The 19582-nt window shown below is 38.0% G+C and overlaps 3 protein-coding genes and 1 long non-coding RNA gene across 4 annotated transcripts in view; 2 read left to right on the top strand and 2 right to left on the bottom strand.

The window, feature by feature from the left end:
* tlcd2 (TLC domain containing 2) overlaps positions 1 to 3803 on the bottom strand; it is a 31097-nt gene extending 27294 nt beyond the window's left edge. The window contains exons 1-2 of the mRNA XM_042415300.1: positions 2883 to 3803; positions 1811 to 1893 (exon numbers count right to left, since the gene is read on the bottom strand). Coding sequence (XP_042271234.1) covers positions 1811 to 1893; positions 2883 to 3061 — 262 coding nt within the window. The 5' untranslated portion in view covers positions 3062 to 3803. The remainder of the gene's footprint in view (positions 1 to 1810; positions 1894 to 2882) is intronic.
* LOC121899459 lies at positions 3289 to 6042 on the top strand. The gene is made up of 3 exons (XR_006096708.1): positions 3289 to 3377; positions 5012 to 5229; positions 5365 to 6042. It is a non-coding gene; the product is annotated as an uncharacterized LOC121899459 (long non-coding RNA).
* Positions 6043 to 6789: 747 nt separating this feature from the next.
* On the top strand, positions 6790 to 13140 carry aifm4 (apoptosis inducing factor mitochondria associated 4). Its single transcript, XM_042415132.1, has 19 exons — positions 6790 to 6911; positions 7434 to 7523; positions 7633 to 7742; positions 7850 to 7959; positions 8781 to 8825; positions 8924 to 9005; positions 9227 to 9339; positions 9528 to 9614; positions 9692 to 9783; positions 9942 to 10072; positions 10474 to 10589; positions 10696 to 10767; positions 10871 to 10934; positions 11105 to 11181; positions 11405 to 11522; positions 11626 to 11724; positions 11824 to 11899; positions 11989 to 12093; positions 12723 to 13140. Exons 2-19 carry the CDS (start codon positions 7435 to 7437, stop codon positions 12751 to 12753), a joined length of 1617 nt encoding a protein of 538 aa, XP_042271066.1. The 5' UTR covers positions 6790 to 6911; position 7434; the 3' UTR covers positions 12754 to 13140.
* Positions 13141 to 13946: 806 nt separating this feature from the next.
* zgc:153372 (uncharacterized protein LOC767695 homolog) lies at positions 13947 to 17948 on the bottom strand. The gene is made up of 10 exons (XM_042415133.1): positions 17528 to 17948; positions 16831 to 16964; positions 16234 to 16384; positions 16020 to 16156; positions 15576 to 15645; positions 15389 to 15470; positions 15149 to 15280; positions 14926 to 15068; positions 14641 to 14763; positions 13947 to 14339 (listed from the first exon to the last, which is right to left on the bottom strand). Exons 1-10 carry the CDS (start codon positions 17561 to 17563, stop codon positions 14262 to 14264), a joined length of 1086 nt encoding a protein of 361 aa, XP_042271067.1. The 5' UTR covers positions 17564 to 17948; the 3' UTR covers positions 13947 to 14261.
* Between the last annotated feature and the right edge of the window lie 1634 nt (positions 17949 to 19582).

Raw genomic sequence — 19582 nt, 5'->3', positions numbered from 1 at the left:
GTGAAACTTGATTAAGACACCTGGCATAGCGGCATGTAAACATCCTACTTTGTGGCTTTTTGTTTTTGCAACCTGAGTAAACTCAACTTGCACAGCATTATGGGTACTTCTTTATATCAACAAAACATGCCCATTGAGCAATACTTACTATGGCTATCACTTTCTGTGTTAGAGGTAACTATGACTTCATCTTGTTGTTCATATGTTTGGGTAAAACAGGTAGAGAGAAATATGATTTAACGCAGTTATTTATGGCAACGATGAACTCTAAACTACTGAGTATCAAAGGCACATGAAAGCAGCTTAACACACAATAACCATAATTGGGTTCCTCTGTGAGAGGCTAGTCTAGGCACTTGGACGAGGTCCTCATTCAACAAGTTGAGAATAATTGATGGCATGTCACTGCGAGGTTTGCAGCATGGTATCATAGCGAGCTGGGGTGAATCCACACATCTGGTGCAAAAAACTCAATGAGGCCTCAGAATCACACCACATTGCTTGTAGGAGGACTCGGGAGAAGGATCCGACTTGTTGTTGCGTTAACGCCTCCCATTTCTGTTACCACTGGGATTTAATGTGGATGCCGCATAAATCTACTGACTTTTTTGCGCAGTTGCTGTCTTGGTGATGTCACGTGACTGTGTGGGGTTACGCCCGGTGCCTGGGACCGATCATAATGCCCTCCATTGATCTTCACATACCAACCCTGTTCCTCCCTTTGCCATCTTCCAGCGCTGGGCTTCATGAAAGAATGTCAAACATCCCGGGAATCCTAGGGGAGCCCTTGTTTTCCGGCGCAGATCCAATATATTTGTGGTTTAAGAGGAGACACGTGCCGCTAGTTCCTCTAGAATACTTAACAGGATTAATGAGGAAAAAGTAAAAAACAAGGCGAGCTGCTATTTTAAGAATGTCGGATAGCATGCGCACTCAGATTTGAGAGATTACAACGAAACCAAACAAAAAATAATTTCTGTAAGTTTCGGGGAGCAGATGGTTATATTTATTGTAGCCTACATTGTGGATTTCAGGAAGCAATACAGTGACAAAAACTCATCTGCAGGACAGTTCACACACTCCAGTAGCTGCAATATACAGAACCAGTCAAAAGTTTGGACACACCTTCCCATTCACTTGAATAAGAAAGTGTGTCCAAACTTTTGACTGGGTTGACTGGTAATACATCTCTCATAAATAGAACGATGCAGAGCTATGCAGGATAGTGAGATTGTTTAAATTTGAGTCAGCTTGACCCTCGTAAACCCTTTTATTTACCTTTATAATATGGTAAATATGAACTGTGTTAGTGAATTGTAGAAACAATTAAAAGGCCACAGGGTTTGAGCAATGATGGGAGAATATCAACATGTCAACTCCTAATTTGCTGAGCATTCAGGAGATTAACGGTGGCACGTGTGTAAAAAGGCTTGTTTACTATGTCTGCGCCCACTGTTGCAGACAATATGCTTTCCATATCGGCTTCAGGTAAAGCAAAAAGTGTTTGACATGAAATTATGGAAAAAAAACATCTCCATGCCTTATAATACTTGTCAAGATAAGACTTATGTTAGCTGGTTAAGATAAATGCTTTATATGGACTACATACACTCTTCAGGTCACTCAATTGTTATGACACCATGTAGGAAAATGAGATTAACTGATTTGGATAATGTCACTTCCTCACTTTCCCTTATGATGACAGCACCTCTATCAAGCCTCTATCTACCTCCAGTAAAAACACCACCAGCCCATTCCTATAAGGACACAGTTTGTAATTCAGCACTGAACGCTATCACGATCTACTCACCGATCGAAAATGACACCAACGCGTGAGAAAACACAGAGTGAGTCTCTATCAAGTCTTCGGCCATCCGCGGGTGAAGGAAAAAGCTGGAAAGATAAAAACAGACAATCAGATGAAGTTTTTGGAACTTTATTTGACAGAGATTTCTCTACAATTAATTAATTTGAATGTCCTCAGAACCACTCATATTATTTCACACAGTAAACTTTTCCATCCACATCTTTAAACTCTGCTCAAAAATGTGTTTTTCTTCTTGTTTCTATAGTTGGTTGTTTGAGCTTCACTGTGCAGTTTGTTTTTTACATTAATCTGCTGAAAATGGAAACTTTCTCTGTGCTCACTGAAAATCTGATTTTAAGGCGCAGGCTTACAAGCATGATTTGTGACATCACAACTAGTTTGGAGTCAGTTCTGGTCCAATATTCAACTTACATCAAGTGTGTACATATCAAGTGTGATATGTGGAAACCTGAAGCCTCCAGTGCATAAACACTGAGAATAGACTTTACAGTAAAGTAGGAGACATCTTGTTAAACTTCTGAAATAAAGTACATTTGCATATTCATAGTTTCTGGAATTTTTAATGAGGGAGAAGGAGGATGTGTAATTTTAAGGATTTTAACAAGATAAGTGAACTTTTTTGTGTGTTAAAATCACATCAGCCAACCTATTATTCAAAGGAGAGTATTTTATATACAGATCTTAAAAACATGCATGGAGGGGATCTTTAAAGGGTATTCCCAATGGGATTTATACATCCTCGTAGGAAATCTGGACAAGTAGCATGACAAACAAACAAAACAAAACAAAACAAAACAAAACAAAACACAAAACAATCAGACAAATTATAGTAATATTAAAGACAAGGCAGTGAACGTTAATATACGATCTAAATATATCCAAAGCAAATGTTATGTATAAGCGCGCCAAAATCCAGCATCCTTAATGAGACCATGCAGACTCGTGGCTGCTTCAGGTATCTAAAAAAACACATCCAGAAGCTTCCTGTGATGCCAGCAGACACTGAATTTGATTTTAAGTGAATGAAACAGTCTTAATGTGTTTGTTAACTTACCAGAGGACTGCCCATATCGCGGTGACGAGACTGTGAACGAAGGATGTAGAGATGTTTCTCCATTTCCACGCGTTCCTGCAGGCAGTTTCGGGCATCGGGAGTTTACTCACTCCAGCGTTGACAAGCCTGAAGAATCCGTAAGAGCCTCCAGTCGTCAAAATAACTGAACTCAACTCCATAGCTGGAAATGTTTTGTCCAGTACGAGAAGACTTCACGGGCTCCCCCCCAGATGTGAGCAGTAGATGCAGCGGAGCCTCCGACTGTGGATACTTGTTTGCGACGACAATCAGGTTAACATACCGCTGTATTCCCAAATATTCCTGATGTTCATTCACAGAGGCGCGTAAATATTACTAAAGAGTGTTTCTTTCACGGTTATTGTCCAGGGATAGAGAAGGCGTGGACAAATTATTTCTCACTGACACGGATTTGTGGTTTTTCCTTAATTACCCTCTCGGGGAAAACCTCAGTGGCCGCAGGTGTGACCCGTACAGGTGGGTGATGAATGTGCGCGTGAAGCCTCGTGTGCAGTTGTGAAACCCGCCTGTTGTACAACCTCATCCCCTTGCTTGTGTAACTTTTGACATCAACAGAAACCAAACAACAGCGTCTCCCCGCCCTACTATAAAGAGGCGCGGCTACGAGCACACTCCATGTGTTGAGGCGCGTTCAAGTGCTGTTAGAAAATCACAAAATTACAGACTTTTCATACACATGAACTGTCCTTGTTCCATCCATAACACATTCTATTCAATTCACTTCACAAAAGAGGCTTTATGGCATCACCATACTGAGGAGCAGCATTGTCAAAGCACATTGTACAAGTTGTACAAACAGGGAAAAGAACAGGTTTTAACATACAAACAATAAAACATGATGTTAACCTTGTAGTTTGAAAACAACAACTGTGTCAGCAGTATTTTGTAATGCAAATTACATTAATTGTGCTTGAAGGAGGGGAAAAAATACACATACATACATATATGTACTATACAGTGTAATTACACCCACTGAGCACTTTATTAGGAACACCTGTGCAATCTAATGAAATCCAACACAACAACTTTAACATAAATTCTACTGTTATGAAGGTTCTACATGTTCAACTTTTGTTGACGTTATCAGAAAAATGATAATTCTACTTTATGTTTATTATCGAGGTCATAGTGGGTGGTGGTGATGTACTGGTGTGCATTATATTGTAAAGTGCTCCTAATAGCCTGTTATGTGCCTCTCATGTATATTAATGGGGAGGACAAATCAATCAATAAATCAATAAAAACAAACTTTAGATTAGTGCGATTCAAAGTGCTTCACAGATCACTGATGAGCCGATAATAAGACAGAACAAGTGTAGACAGTAAACAGTAAAAACAATTTGAGACTAATGCACGAGAAATAAAAAATATGAAAATGTAAGAAAATAAAAGATTTAAAAGCTCTAATGACAATAAAATTGAGTGAAATAAAAACTAGATTTAAGAAAATAGATACAATTGATTAAAAAACAAAAACAAAATAAAAAAATAAATAAATAAGAGGGATAAAAATATATAATAATAATAATGATAATAATAATAAAATAAAAGATAAAATAACATTTTACAAGATGAATACAATAAAATAAGTGAATAAAATAAAGTAAATAAATCATTTTTAATCAAAAGCCTAAAGAGGTGAGTGTATATTCACACTATGCACTGAAATTAATGTACTAACAGGAAATTATACAATACACATGCTGATAGACATCAGCCAAATAAATCTGAAAAAGCCACTGCCAATTAAACTCAAAGCTAAATGTTTTTCCATTGATTGATTAGCTTCTTCATGTCTTTTGTGCTCTGCATCAACACCACACTTACTAATATGGAACTGATATCATAGAATAATCTTTTTTTTTTAATCACTTCTTTCAATCACAGTATGTTTCAGCTCCACCAAATCTATAGTTTTGATAGATTTGGTGCATTGAAATCATACCATAAAGGTTCTTGGTGCTTTCACCAAGTATTTCTCAGAGAACTGAAATCTATGGAGCCCTTACAGTCCTAAAATGTTATATTTTTTTATCTTGCGCACACAAAAGTATCATCTTGTTCTCACATGATAAAAAAATATCTTTCAGAGCAAATCCACGATACAAACAGGCGGAGTTTGACACTGGCTGACTTCTTTCCATCCTGAGTGGAGCTGAGGTGGAGCGAACAAGTGGCAGCCACCATGACTCATGCAACCATGTCACCAGATATACCTGATCATCTTCATGGATCCACCATCTCAAGACACTCCACAGTGGACCTGAGGGGTTTTTGAAGCCACCGACTATTGACACATTTCCTACAGGTGATGATTATAATTATGATTATTATTATTGTTATAATACTTCCAGTTCTTCTGTGCTATGATTGTTATTTCTCAGAACAACAGCGCAGGTTTTGGTAGAGAGTCTATCTCTGAAGCTTTTGAATGTCTTTGAAGGTATAAATATATCTACCCATGGATGTTGTAAATTACGAAGAGCTCATGAAGGCAACATAGCTCCCAACCCACCTCACGTCACAAACCACTGTGGATTTATGGGAATCGTAGTTTATTTTACATATCAATAGAGGTTACATTGTTATTTTGATTTGATTGTACATTATATAGTATTATTTTAAATTATGTATTGTTGTTTTCTAACTTTGACCAGAAACATAGTTGATATTTTCACTTTTTTACTGTTTTCAGTCACTGTAAGAGACCAAAACAACGCTGTTCATTCAACCCACAGCCTGACGAGGACATGAAGCTTTAATATTTAATGACACAGCGCCACCAACTGGTTAAAGACCAGCTCACATTGTAACATACTAATAACTTATTATGATGAGGAGGTAGTAACAAATATATGAGCGTTTTGATCCCTTCAATTGATACCTAAAGGTCAGACAGAGGAATAAAACAACCAGTATGTCAGGAATCATATTTATATACATTTTGGTTTGCATATTTTTTGTAATTTGTTTGAATCTGGTGCAAATTAGCATCAACTAAACGTCCTATATACACATTACTGTTGTATTGCTTATGTGTAATAATGTTTATTTGTATGGTCCTTGTTAAATAAACTAATGAAATAACAATAAATATCAATTACAGTTTGTATAGTTTCTTGTTAAAATGTGGTTTTGCAGTTATAATGAGATACCTTCTTGTTATTTTCTCTGATAATACTTTTTACTTTCTTTACCTTTTACTTTTACTTTCTTGTTATAATGATAAAATGTCATCTTTGCTGCATTACAGTTACATGAACTAACCTTCGTAACTTTGGTTAAGTTTTTTGTTTTTTGCTTTTTTTGGTTCAAAATTCAGTGTGTGAACATCACTGAGATAGGCTAACGTTGGCTTGTTTAATGCATCTTTTTTTATTGAAACTATATATTTATTATAACACTCCCTATTTAATCACAGTCCAAATGTGAATTTCAATTCACAATCTATTGTGAATTGAAATTATAATCAAGTCTTGTAACAGGAAATATAAATTAGATGGACAAAGACAATGACAATAAAATAAAATAGTAATTATAATAGTACAGTATAAAATATATTTTTTAAATACGGCAATTCTAAACGTTTTCAAAATGTAATTATAATAATCGATACACTCTTTTTGTTTTGAAGAGATTTTAGAGAGTTCAAAAAATGTGAAATCATTAAGGAACAGAGAAAATAATGTTGATTTCTTTAAGAAAACTATATTTGTGAATAAAAAACTTATAAGTACCTTGAATAAACTCATTATAATGATCACATTAACAACCAAATCAATTTTAGGGACTTCACATTCATCTATCTATCTATCCATACATTAGTCTGTCTTTATCTAATCGCTGTTGGTTGTGGGAGGAGCTCGCGGGGACTCCGGTTGGCTGTCACGCGGTTCGCCTGCGCTCGCGTACGCATCACGTTTGTTCCCCTGCTGAAAACACTGGCGAGGATCACAGTTGTGCGAGCATCAAGGAAGAAAAAAGACCAAGGTGAGGATAGCGCAGTTATTTATGATGTTTTATGAATCATAATACATCCACGAGCTAAATGTATGAAGCGTATCGGGAAAACGATGTATAGGATGAATAGTTGCTGCAGAACCGGATCTGCGATGCTTTAGTTACTGTATTCTGTCAACTTCACAGTTACGTTATACCCTCTGGTTTCAAAATAATCTCAATTTCCAGTGTAGGTTTGAATTTCTCTTCACTGGAGCCAAACATAATGCTAATAATAGTAAATATGCAGTGCTCGTGCTTTTTATTTTGACTATATAAGAATTACGAGAAAGTTGCAATACAGCTGGTTTTAAATGAACAGTAATATTATTTGTGTTGGGCATATAATCTGTTTAATGCACAAAGATATACAGATTATACAGCAAACAGGTGAAACAGATTGGAAATACTGTAATCATCAACCATGAGATATAATTTATGATTAAAATAGAACAAAAACACAATTAACCCAGTCAGCCTAACAACAGGCAGGTTTTCTTAATGTCTTTTAAGAATGAATCAATGCCAAGAACCAGTTCATGGTGAGGAGCTGGAGGAGGTGACCGGACTGGTTTGTCAGGAGGCTGACCTGAAAGATGGACAGTAAGTCACAACAATCAAAGATAACAGATTAAAAATGTTACACCCTCTGTGGTTTCAGTTGTCTATAGCTACGTTTCCTTCACTATTTCTCCTCTATGTGCTTATTAAGGATGAAAGAAGTATCTGTGGAGAATCAGAAGGTGTTGCTTGTCCGTACGCAGGGTCAGTACAGTGCGGTCGGAAGCCAGTGCTCTCATTATAACGCTCCTCTGGTTAAAGGTAAAGCCTTCAGCTACATCCAGATTCTCACTTTCTACACATCTTACTCTGAATTAACGACCTTTTTGCATTGAGTAGTGTTAACTGCATGTTCTCTGATAATCCAGGAGCACTGATTGGTGATAAAGTGAGATGTCCCTTTCATGGCGCTTGCTTCAATGTCAGAACTGGAGATATTGAAGAGTATCCAGGTCTGGACTGTCTGCCCAACTATAAGGTAAAACTTGTCATTAGAGGTCAACATTTAATAACAATTTACTGCTTTTTCAACAGGAAGGAATCCAGATATTCTTTCAATCTTAAAATGTGTTATGATTTACTTACACAAACACTTAGGTCAACAATTTGCCCGTTCTGTAGATATTCTGTTGATGTCATGATTTTTATGCCCTTTAAATGGAAACAAAAATGCATGTTCTTTCGTTTTAATTGTTGCAAGATTAAGCTTATATACCTTTCTAACAAAAGCATACATTGGTTTATCAGAAAAGTTGCAATTTCACTCTTTTCATGTGGTGTAAAAAGACAACTTTTATTTCCAAATACAACTTTTTTATATACAGTATCTTTCGTGGACATGAATTTTGACTTTTTACCAAAATTGGGATTAGATGTCACAACAGCAGGTGGCCCCACATCCATGTATTGCAGACTGGCTTGAAAGGTGATCAAACAAAGGAATATTTAGTCAGTATAGTTAGTATTTAGCTGTCATTAGGATTGCTTTCTAAACAGTATATGTTGAGTACATGGTGTTGAATTTAATTTGTGCAAACTTAAGGCAAGAACTGCACATATGACGTATCCCTCGTTCACAACATTTGTAGTTCCAGTTCAGGATATTATTATTGTTCTGGGTACTTCTTCTTTCTTATAAAATGGATGCTATTGTCAACATTTCAGCTGCTGCCGTTCGCAGTCTGGAAACATGATTTTGGCGGTGCACACAACTTACCTCCACTGTGCTATGATCTGTTTTGGGGGAAAAAATTCATATTTTGTGGCTAAACTTCTCTTTTTAAAAAATTCATTTCACAGGTCAAAGTTCAGGATGGCAACGTGTACGTTTCCATCAACAAAAAAGTGAGTGACTGCAAGTTAAATAGATGAAATGATCACAGTGTTTCCCTCCATTTTGTGTAAAAATGCTCCATTTTAAGCAATCCGTTGTTTATGTTCAGACTCTGAAGATGACCAGACGGGTGAAGGAGATGTGCAGCGTGGAACCAGACATCAAACACACAGTGTTGCTCATAGGAGGAGGTAAGGACTGGATGTAATAATCATGGGAAATTTCACATGACAGTTCAAGCTTCAGGCCATCAGTCTCACAAAAATGTGAAATCGTCCCAGATAATTAGAAAAGGGTTAGAGATGGTGCTCAACTACACTTGGTGGTGTAGTGCTGCTGTGTGTCCTTAAGCTCTGTCTCTGAATATACCGGCTAAGTAAGAACAGACTGACTGTAATCTTTGTGAGTTCAGGCCCTGCTTCCCTGGTTTGTGCTGAGACGCTGCGGCAGAACTGTTACCAAGGTCGAATCATCATAGTAACCAAAGAAACCCTGCCTCCATTTGACAAACCCAAACTGAGTAAGGTAAGAACTGTGACCTGTATTCATGCAATCAAATAAACACTTCATATTCCTGAATTACAGTAAACACCATCCTGCATTGCTTGTCTTTTTGAAGTGTGTGGTTAACCTTTGTTTAGAAGAAATGTCTCTTCAACAAGAGACATTTTTAAGAAATGGTTAAACACATAAATGGCATTTTCTCTTTTCAGGCTATGAATGTGGACAGAAGCAGCATCCTCCTCCGAACAAGTGACTTTTTGCAACAATATGGGATAGAAGTGTGGACACAGAAAGAGGTGATAAGCAAAAAAAAATGATATTTGTGATGTGGTCTCACCATCTTGCAAAAACTGAAATATATTTTGTGTGTCAGGTGGTGTCTGTAAACCCACCTGAGAAGACAGTGAAGATGAGTGATGGCACCCTGCAGCATTACGACCAGCTGCTCATCTCAACGGGCTGCAGGTTAGACTCATTCTCCTCTTCCTCAAATAGTTTTTAGATTGTTTTCTTACACTTAAGTATCACAAACACATAGAAGACTGTGAAAAACATCTGTAATTGTTGAGTTGTAAGACTTCCATGAAGCATTAGCAATATAATAGTCCCTCTTCTGTTCACAGAGCGAGGCAGCTAGACTGTCCTGGTAAGGACCTGATGGGAGTGAAGTTACTGCAGAGTTATGAAGACTCCCAAGAGATTCACAGTTCCTGCCTTGGTCGTAAGGCCGTCATCATTGGAGCCTCCTTCATAGGTAATCAGATTTGAGTTTTCTTTACATTGCAGTATAAATCTTAGCTCATTTTTGTTTTTTTGGTGTTTTTTATTATCTCAAGACGCTCCAATAAGCTTTTTCACAGCAGACATTTAGACGCATCAAGACAAGCACAGGTGTTACTCATAACATTAACAATGGCTCTGCTCTATTCAAGTGTCCCAGTACGCCGTGACAGTGTGACAGTGAGCCATCATGCACAGTAGCAGGAAGCTGAAACTGAAGCTGCTAAAAGGAATTCAGCTGTCTTTAATTTATTATTTACACCTGTGCTTTTCCTACTCTGACATGTTGACAAAATGTCTTATTATTAAATATACTAATTAAATAACTGACAACACAAGACAATGATACTAGCGTTTTTTCTTTTAACACAATAGGTATGGAGGTGGCGTCCTACTTATCAGACAAAGCTTCAAGTGTGGCTGTCGTTGGCACCGGCTCATACCCGTATGAGCGCTCTCTGGGCCCACAGATCGGCAAGATGACAATGCAAGTAAGAAACAATGATGACATTCTGTCTTTGTCACAGCTGTATGTCATTTTATCTGTTTTTACTAAACATAACACAATTTTAATTAAGTTTTTTTTACCTTTTAAAGATGTTGGAGGAACATAATGTTAAGTTCTACATGAACGACAAAGTCACTGAGATCAGAGGGGAGAATGGCAAGGTAACACTACTTCTACTCAATCCTCGCTGTCGCTGAACCTGAGATTCTGCTGCTTCAAACCTCGATATTCTGTTGTGGATCCATAAATGTTGTCTTTCTGCAGGTAAAAGAGGTGGTGCTGAAGAACGGTGTGGCCCTGGAAGCTGATGTGGTGATTGCAGGAATTGGTAACTAACTGTGTTGTTTCCAGGTGTTATGATGTGTATTTTGATTAATATATATGACAGAAAATAAATCATTTATTTTTTGCAGATTATGAACTCGCATGCAACGTTTACACCTTATAATATACAGACCTTTATCGTTCTGTTAACATTGCAAACACTACTCTGCCCAGGTGTGATCCCCAATTCAGACTTCTTGGCAGGAAGTGAGGTGGAAGTGGATTCTAAGAAAGCTGTAATTGTAGACAAGGTAAACAAACTGTAATCACTGTGGTGTTGATATGGCTAATCTCTGAGCTAATTGTGTCCAGGTGACTGGGATGACTGGATGTGTATTTATATGATATATCTTGATGTGTGCATGACACATTTCTGAGAAATGTGCACGTTAAAATTCGATGAAGTCCAGTGAAGCACTTTGCTTCTAGGCCTGATATTGAAGCTCTGCTGTAAACACATTGCTCTTTTTTCAGTTCATGAGGACCAACATACCAGATGTTTTTAGCGCTGGAGACGTTACCTCCTTCCCTCTGAGCATTTGTGGAGACCAAAGGGTCAACATTGGTCACTGGCAAATGTCACAAGCCCACGGTAAGAGACTGAGGGATCAAAGAGACACAGCTTTATGGGGATTTCTGTCTGGCTGAAAAAAGATTTAATGTGTATCATGCTCATTTTCTCTTTCTTTCCTCAGGAAGAATAGCTGCTCTAAATATGCTAAAGAAACGAACCAAAATTGACTCTGCTCCTTTCTTCTGGACTGTGCTGCTTGGGAAGAGTATCAGATACACAGGTGGGAGTTTTTACTGAGAAACTGTCACTCTTATATTAGAATATTTAAGCCCACACTGCACTGAATCTCATTTCCCTCTTTTATTTCTTCTTTTTACAGGCTATGGGGAAGGCTACACAGAAATCATATTCAAAGGCAAAGTGGAAGAGAGGAAATTCCTCGCTTTTTATATTAAGTAAGCAGCTGTTGAGTAACTCCTGATGCAGCTGAACATGAATTGCTACATCATGCTATTAAATTTCCTGCACCTCCCTTTGTCGACAGAGATGAAGTGGTGGTTGCTGCAGCTAGCCTGATGTTTGACCCTGCTGTGACTCACCTGGCAGAACTGATGGCTACAGGACAGCGCATAACAAAAGCGCAGGCTCAGTGAGTGTCGTCCTGCATCCACACACATTAGATTACACATTTATATACTATATGCAAATTAAATACCTTGTGGGATGTCAATGGTAGACCTGCATCAACAGCAGACAGTAATTGGAAACCTGGATGACATAATAGTCATGTATACACAATGCAGGGCTGGCAATTGAGAAATAGAGCTCTGCTACCCCATAAAGTATTGGGTTGATTTTGGGTCATTTTGTTGTGTTAAATTTCAGGCTTGGGTCTGGTTCAGGTTTAGTTCTTTTCACATGTAATTTAAAGGGGACATAACATGCTTTTTGTGATTGTCATTTATATACTGTTATGATGTTGGATGTCTATGTTTAACATGGTCAAAATTCCAAAATTTGAGGTGAACATATGTAAAAATATCACCTTTAAGTCTAAAGTCAGGGCTTCAGCCTGCTCTGAATGCTCTACTTCCTCCTCATGATGATGTCAGATTGTTTTGTTGCTGCAGTTTTTCCACTGACTGTTTGTGTTATCCACTCGTACAGAACTCAAATCCTAAATATAATCAAAGACCAGATAAAACCTGTAAATGGATTACTAGTGTGCATGTAAACATACTGTCTGTGTTGAATATTTGAATATCTGTGTTTGTTCAGGGCTGATGACCTGAGCTGGCTGCAGGTGTAACCAGATGTCTGCTGTATCCAGGAGTAACACCCATCGGTGACCAAGGACGTCGCCTCTCTCTTTGTTGTTCCTCTCTCCCTCATCCGGTGCCAAACTGGATCACTCAGTTTACTGCCTCAAGCCCTCTGAAAGACCGTCAGACCTCTGCCCTGCTCTCACTCAGAGCACTGTTACCATGGCAGCAACACAAAGCTTTACTGCACCCAGTGAATAATCTAATCTCAGTCTTAAAGGCGTAGACTGGATGAGACTAAGTGGACTTCATATTAAAGACATATAGAGTTCATTGTATTTTATCTATTTAAAACACACAGTCCAACCAACCAGTCTATTAGCCAGTATATCTGAGTCACTTAATTAAAATAAAAAATATTTTGTTGTTTTTGAGACGTCTGTTTCATGTTTACTATTTAAATGAATCGTGAGTTAGCTTATTGATAACTTGGATTCATATATTTAGTGATGAATGAGCTCATTTTATGTTCTTTAAATTCAAACCCAGATAAAGAGAGGCACTTTGAGGTAATTTAACCACGTTTCATTTACTTGAAAATAAAACCTGGATGCTTGGTGGCTCATAACTAATGTTCAGGTATTAAATGAACCTGTTAGGGAGTTTATTCACAACTGACTTTACATATCATCCACTTTACTGTTATGTGTGCAGTATGGAAGATGTTTTTTCTTCTTGTTTCTGTTACAGACTACATCATTGCTCATCTCTAGATCACCTTTGCTGCTTCATTTGTTTCAGTTTTGGTGGTCTGACAGTTGCTCAGGCAAAACACAATGTAATCATATGTATGTGTACTTAAACATTTCTTATTAAACATGTATATTTCTTTCATTCTAAAACTGTTGTTCACTGCTAATCTGAATCCATGAATCCTGAATCTATTTGTCCCATTTTCTATCAAACAGACCCTCGTGTGCTATTGTGAGAGTTTATTAATCATCAGCAGGGCAGCAGCTCACTCTGTAGTCATACTGACTGGAAGTACTTAGATAATTATCATTTGTCAGTACAAGTTACTCTTTTATATTACACAATCACAGCAGAGAACAGGTTTGAACTATAAAAACACTGGCAAGCTGCTTTTACAGCTTATTTTATGTATCAAAACATTACCTGTTCAGATTTTACATCCAATTGACATTTCTACTTTGATTACTTCAAAGTCAGGCCAATAATGTTGCAGACAAAGTTCAAACAATTTTATTACTTTGTGAATTTAGTCATTTAACTACAAAAATAAATTTAGTGTCTGCACAAGTTTATTTGTTATAACAGCATTGGCTACGAGCACAGACATAAATCATGAAATTCAAAGTTTATTTGACACCTGACTAAACTGTCTTTAACTACATCACAGGAGGTACACAATGACTATAAAATGATTTGCTTCTTACAAATCTTTATGGACTTGATAAAATCAACAAATCTTAATGTCTGACAGTTTAATTTCCGTAGTTGTCCTCTGTCTTCAGGACAATTTCCTGCTTCTTCTTTATTTGCTCGTTTTGGAGCATTGTTTCACCGAGGATCCCAGTTTGTCAGCCAACAGAAATGGGTTGAGATGGCAGTACTGAGAAAAAAATAAGAAAATCCAAAATCACACTCTTTATGTAGCACCTTAAGCCTTTAGATGAGACTCAAACAAAACTTCTGTTGCCAACAAGCTTACACTGCAAAAAAGTTATTTTTCTGTAAAATTATTACACATGTTTGTATTTCTGAAGCTGCAGATTTCAAATTGAGTAAGTTTAATGATTGAAAAAATGTTTAATTTGATTCTTGCATGCAAAAAATGGGTCGACTTTACTTCCTTTCTGGATACAGTCGGTAGGTAACCATTCAGAATTAAATCATTTCAGAAGACCAGCTACCTGTGGGGTTGACTCAGAGCTGGACTCTGGTTTATCCAAAGTCTGGATTTTGAAATCCGGAGCAAAACGGGAACTCTGGAGGATTGCGGCCATCTCTCCATTTACCTCCACTGCAACATCTTTCTGCAAAGCACAAAAGTAAACATTAACCTAGTCTGTCCAAAGACATAAAAGGTGATTTTTTAATGTTTTTTTTGTCTGAAATGAGAAACAGACTCATTACTTGTGAAAATATTCATCAACAGTTCTGTATATTAGCCTTGTCTGATGCAGCTTGTTTTATACCTTGAAACAGTGTGATGAATCAAAGTCCAACTGATCTGGACAATCTGCCACAGTTCCCTTATAGGTCACAGTTGCTTTAGTCATGACTGGATGTTTGGGCAGTTTAAAGAGCCTGTAAGTGCCCGACGCGTAGCTGATGTCACCTGCAAAATAAAGAGCTCGCTCAATCGTAGAATGGAAATGATTCACCTGTCATTAAAAATAAATGTTACCTTTTTTTTACCTGCTTTTGCTTTGAGCTCACAGTTGTAAACAACAATCTGGCTTGCTGAAACAAGGTGTGGAGTGCTGAAACCCACACTGTGGGCCAAAGAAATTAGGTCTTTCCAAAAAAGAGAGCCTCCCATTCCTTCACCTAAATCCAGAGGAAAGAGATCGCAGCCAAAGGATATGTACGTTGTGTGTCTTGCCTTTCACATTGAAATTTGATAACAATTCTATTATGTTATCATCAGCGTTTTACCCCACAGAACTGCATCTTGCTTCATGTGATCAGGCACGACTTTACTGGCATACATGTCGCTGTAGTACAGTTCACCTCCTTCCTGTGTAAAATGAGAGTGATGAGAGTCAGAGTCTGTTCTCGTTCATCTTTCCAGGAACATTTTTACATTAATGTTGTTGGTAGAAATTAGTGTGAAGACACTAACCTTTAGGACATTATAGGCTTGCTGTAGCACTGTTCTTTTATCATGACACAAACAGATTACACAGTTGGACCTGAAAAGAGAATAGAAATCAGTTTTGTTTTTTGATCTATCCATGTTGCTATAGTAACAGACCACAGAGTTAGATAATGTACAGTGGTTCCTAACCTTTTTTTGGTTATGATGCTAAATATGTCTACTTGTAACCACTTGTCAATTGTACTGATGTGTGTGATTTTCTCTTATTAGACTGTTAGATTTGAATGTTTTTTGAGGCCTAAAGACAGTATTTCACAATGAAAAAAGTGAAGATTAGAGAAAACATCATTTTATGTAGCAGAATTTCTTATTTCCTATCCAAGTAATCATTTTAGGACCCCTTAGCTTTATCTCACAACCCAGGTTGGGAATCACAGATGTAGAATGATAACCATTTTTAAAACCTACAGAACAACATCCATTGAGCCACTCTGTATGCCAGCTTCACCGAGCTTCTCCATATACCCCTGGACGAAAGTGACGTTGGGCTCCTCATAGCCAAATTTCTTTTGATGGTACTCAATGTACTGACGAGATGCTGTGATCTAAAGAAATACAAGTTAAGTCAGTAGAGAGTACAGGAATCAAGTGCCAACGTGTGTATACGTGCATATGTCATTACCAGCTCCTCTGTCATATCGATCCCGGTGACATGCCCACTTGGTCCAATGAGTTTACTGAAGGCATAACAGTCTCTGCCAGAGCCGCTGCCGAGGTCCAGGACTCTGCAGCCTTCAAGCTTCGCTGGAAATGGGAGGCCGCAGCCGTAGAATCTGGAGAAAAGTACTGTCAGTGACCACAGTGCATAACCAAGGAGAAAGAAAGCTGGTTAAACTGGATGGAAATTGAAATCACTAAATGTAAGATACTCTGTGATAGGAAAGCTGTGATAGAAATGTCTGAGCTTCAGTGTCTTGGTTCAGTCATTTGTCAATCAAACTGTTGCATGTTTGTAATGGATCACTTTTGCCTGATGTATTGACAAGGATGGTTGCAGTGTATGAATTCTCTTACTCTTGTTTTAGTCTAAATAATCAAAGACAGCTGCTATGAAACAGTTCATTCCTGTGATCCCAAAAGTGAGACAGGAAATTGACTTTTGCAGATTTCGCAGAAATCTGCCTGTTGTGCAGGAAGAATAATTTCCACTGTGCCTTCCAGTTATTGCTCAAGATGTATATGACGCAGAGGTAAAGATGAGGAAAAATGTAAACGGTACCTTTTGATCACCTCGGGGTGAACCAGGCTCAGAGCATCAGTGACACTTCTTGGCACTGGGCGGCAAGACAAACTGCAGGAAGCAGCACTTGTTTGCAAATCACAAGAGGACTCCAGCCGACTGCCGTAGTATTTCTGCAAACATGATGACACATGTGAGTCAACAACAGTTTCTACACAGGCTGCTCTTTCCACACGCTTCTTTTAGCTGAAACTAAGAAAAGTGTTTAAATCTTGAAGAATATTTTTTAAACTTCATTATCTCACTATATTATTAAGTAACACAGTATGTAGGCTATGAGCTACTTACTAAAACTGACTGTTAATCACCAAATAAGGATGAAATCTCTTTGCAGGACATCACTGGCAATTAAGTTCCTTAAAGCTTTTAAATAAATGTTTTACAGTCACACTCTATAATAATTTGGTTTGCCTAAAGAATCGTCAGTATCTTAAACTCCAGGACTCATTCAGTGGGTTATTAATTAATAGACTGAGCCACTGTTGTGTAATATCTGATCTGCTTTTGGGGGGGAAAGAGAAAATCTTTCTTTCTGCAGTTAATCTCTGCAAAGTGTCGAAAATTTTCTTGTAATAGCCTAAACATGTTTTTTTTGTGACATTAACTTAAAAACCAAACAAATGTATGAAAATAAAGCAAGCTCATTGCTCATTAATCCAAACTCAGTTAACTGTACCTTAACATTTTCCCGCACGTCTTCGCAAGTATCCATTCCGCAACAAACAGTTACAAAAACAAAGGAGTTACAAAAAAGTTGCAAAAAAGTGGATCCGAACTGTTTAAAAAGCAAAAACTATCAATGAGAAGTATTTTGGGTCACACCAGGGTGGACCTCAGACGAGACAAGGGTCATGTTTAGATATGGTAACCGTAGATTTGCAAAAAATTGCAAAACTCTCGCGAGATTTGGAAGGAAAGTAGTAACTTTCATCCACATTACCAAATTATCGTTTTAAGCAAAGCCTAACCAGATGTTAACCACAGCGCTAACATATTATAAACCAGAGAGACAAGGAGAATATTTTAAGGCGGCTCGCGAGAGTTTACCAAATCTAGGGTTACCATCTGGACACGACCCGAGACCTGCCTCCCATTTTCCGTTCGGTTTTTTTCAGAATAAAGTGTAATTTCATACAACTCTAAATGACCACAAAACAAAACAAACAAACACGTACAATACAACTAATGTTGTAAACATCATGAAAATACTGTAAAATGCAACTATATAGTTGGCATACAGTTTACCTATGGTGGTATGTAGCAAAAACAAACAAGCAAAAAAAAAAAAAAAAAAAATCACACCAATTACTTTTCAAATAAACTGGACGTTGTCCATTTCACTTTGTTATTGATACAACAAAAGCTTCTCATTTCATAACATTTCTACTACTTTAATAGCACACTAAAATGTTGGCCAAAGCAGTTTAAGAAAAAACACAACAGACTTGTCAAAATATGACCCATACTGTAAAACCCAGACCTTCTTTCAAATTTCACATTTTACTGGTCGCATACACAACTATACACTTTACAGTGTGTAGTGAAATGCCTTAGTTACCTGTTCTGGCTCAAATTACAATAAAGTGAGTAAAAACAAAAATTAAAGGAGGAATTAAAAATTAAAATTTGATAACAGTACATACACTAAATCTAAGTTGTAGAGTTACAGTAAAATAAAATATAGACTATATACATATGCTATACACAGGATTGTGCGAATAGTGCAAACTAACTTGGAGGGGGGGGGGGGGGGGGGGGGGGGAGTTTGCTTGGCACAGTTCTTGTTTTGCAGCAGGATGGCCTGAGGGAAGAAGCTCTTCCTCATCCTCTCTGTGTTAGCCCTCAGGCAGCAGTAGTGCCTCCCTGAGGGCAGCAGAGAGAACTTCAGGTGGTGAGACTCCCAGACAGGATGCTCTCTATGGTGCAGGTTTAAAAGTTCCTGAGCGCCCTGAGGGGAAACTTAAAGTCTCTCAGGTGTCTGAAGTGGTAGACTTTCTTCGCCAGAGTGTTGATGTGGCAGGACCTGTGCGATTTTGTGCACTTTCCGAACAGGCGAGACAGTGGTGCATGTATTTCAGCAGAGGTGGGGGGGTACCACATTGCACTGGCGCTATTAATGGGTCACACATAAGAATTATGGACCACAAGAATTTCCTGCTGACTACTTTAACCGCAAGGGTTGGCACTCCGGTGTCCTGCAAGCTGTGGTGGGTGGCCAGGGACTGTAATATGTCAGCTGGATCCAGCCTGTGTGGCACTAATGGACACTTCACATCACATCCTGAAAGGACCGTTGGTGGACAAAAAATGGGATACTACCCACTTGGAGATGGTGCATATGCTTTACAGCCATGGCTCCTCAAACCATTTGCAGACACTGGACATCTGACAGCAGAGCAACAAACCTTCAACCACAAAGTCAGCAAGGCAAGGTGTGTGGTAGAGAACACCTTTTGGAGGTTGAAAGGGAGCTTGCATTGTTTGATTAAAAGAAATGACTGCCTATTAGACTTTGTGACATGAATGACTATTACCTGTTGTACTCTGCACAATTTGTGTGAGACACATGGTGAAATATTGAGACATTAATGGTGCTGCCCACCTCTCCTTGAAGCCATGCAGCAAGCCCACCAGAGTGTGGCAGCACAAGGAACTGATGTTTGAAATACCCTCATGCAACATTTTACGTCATTACAATAGTGATGTCTCATCTGTAGGTCAATCAAGAATA

This window comes from Thunnus maccoyii, chromosome 6 (genome assembly GCF_910596095.1).
Source record: "Thunnus maccoyii chromosome 6, fThuMac1.1, whole genome shotgun sequence".
In the NCBI taxonomy this organism is placed as follows: domain Eukaryota; kingdom Metazoa; phylum Chordata; class Actinopteri; order Scombriformes; family Scombridae; genus Thunnus; species Thunnus maccoyii.
Note: the sequence above shows the minus strand (reverse complement) of the source record. Positions and strands in the feature narration are given on the sequence as shown.

Excerpts from the sequence above, each read along its gene's own strand:
- aifm4 (XM_042415132.1), top strand. The coding sequence starts at position 7,435 with ATGAATCAATGCCAAGAACCAGTTCATGGTGAGGAGCTGGAGGAGGTG. Across the intron at positions 7,524-7,632 it reads GCTGACCTGAAAGATGGACA|GATGAAAGAAGTATCTGTGG; the intron begins GTAAGTCACAAC and ends GTGCTTATTAAG. Across the intron at positions 10,590-10,695 it reads TCGGCAAGATGACAATGCAA|ATGTTGGAGGAACATAATGT; the intron begins GTAAGAAACAAT and ends TACCTTTTAAAG.
- zgc:153372 (XM_042415133.1), bottom strand. The coding sequence starts at position 17,563 with ATGGATACTTGCGAAGACGTGCGGGAAAATGTTAAG. Across the intron at positions 15,646-16,019 it reads GGCTCAATGGATGTTGTTCT|GTCCAACTGTGTAATCTGTT; the intron begins GTAGGTTTTAAA and ends TTCTCTTTTCAG. Across the intron at positions 15,281-15,388 it reads GCAAGATGCAGTTCTGTGGG|GTGAAGGAATGGGAGGCTCT; the intron begins GTAAAACGCTGA and ends CTCTGGATTTAG.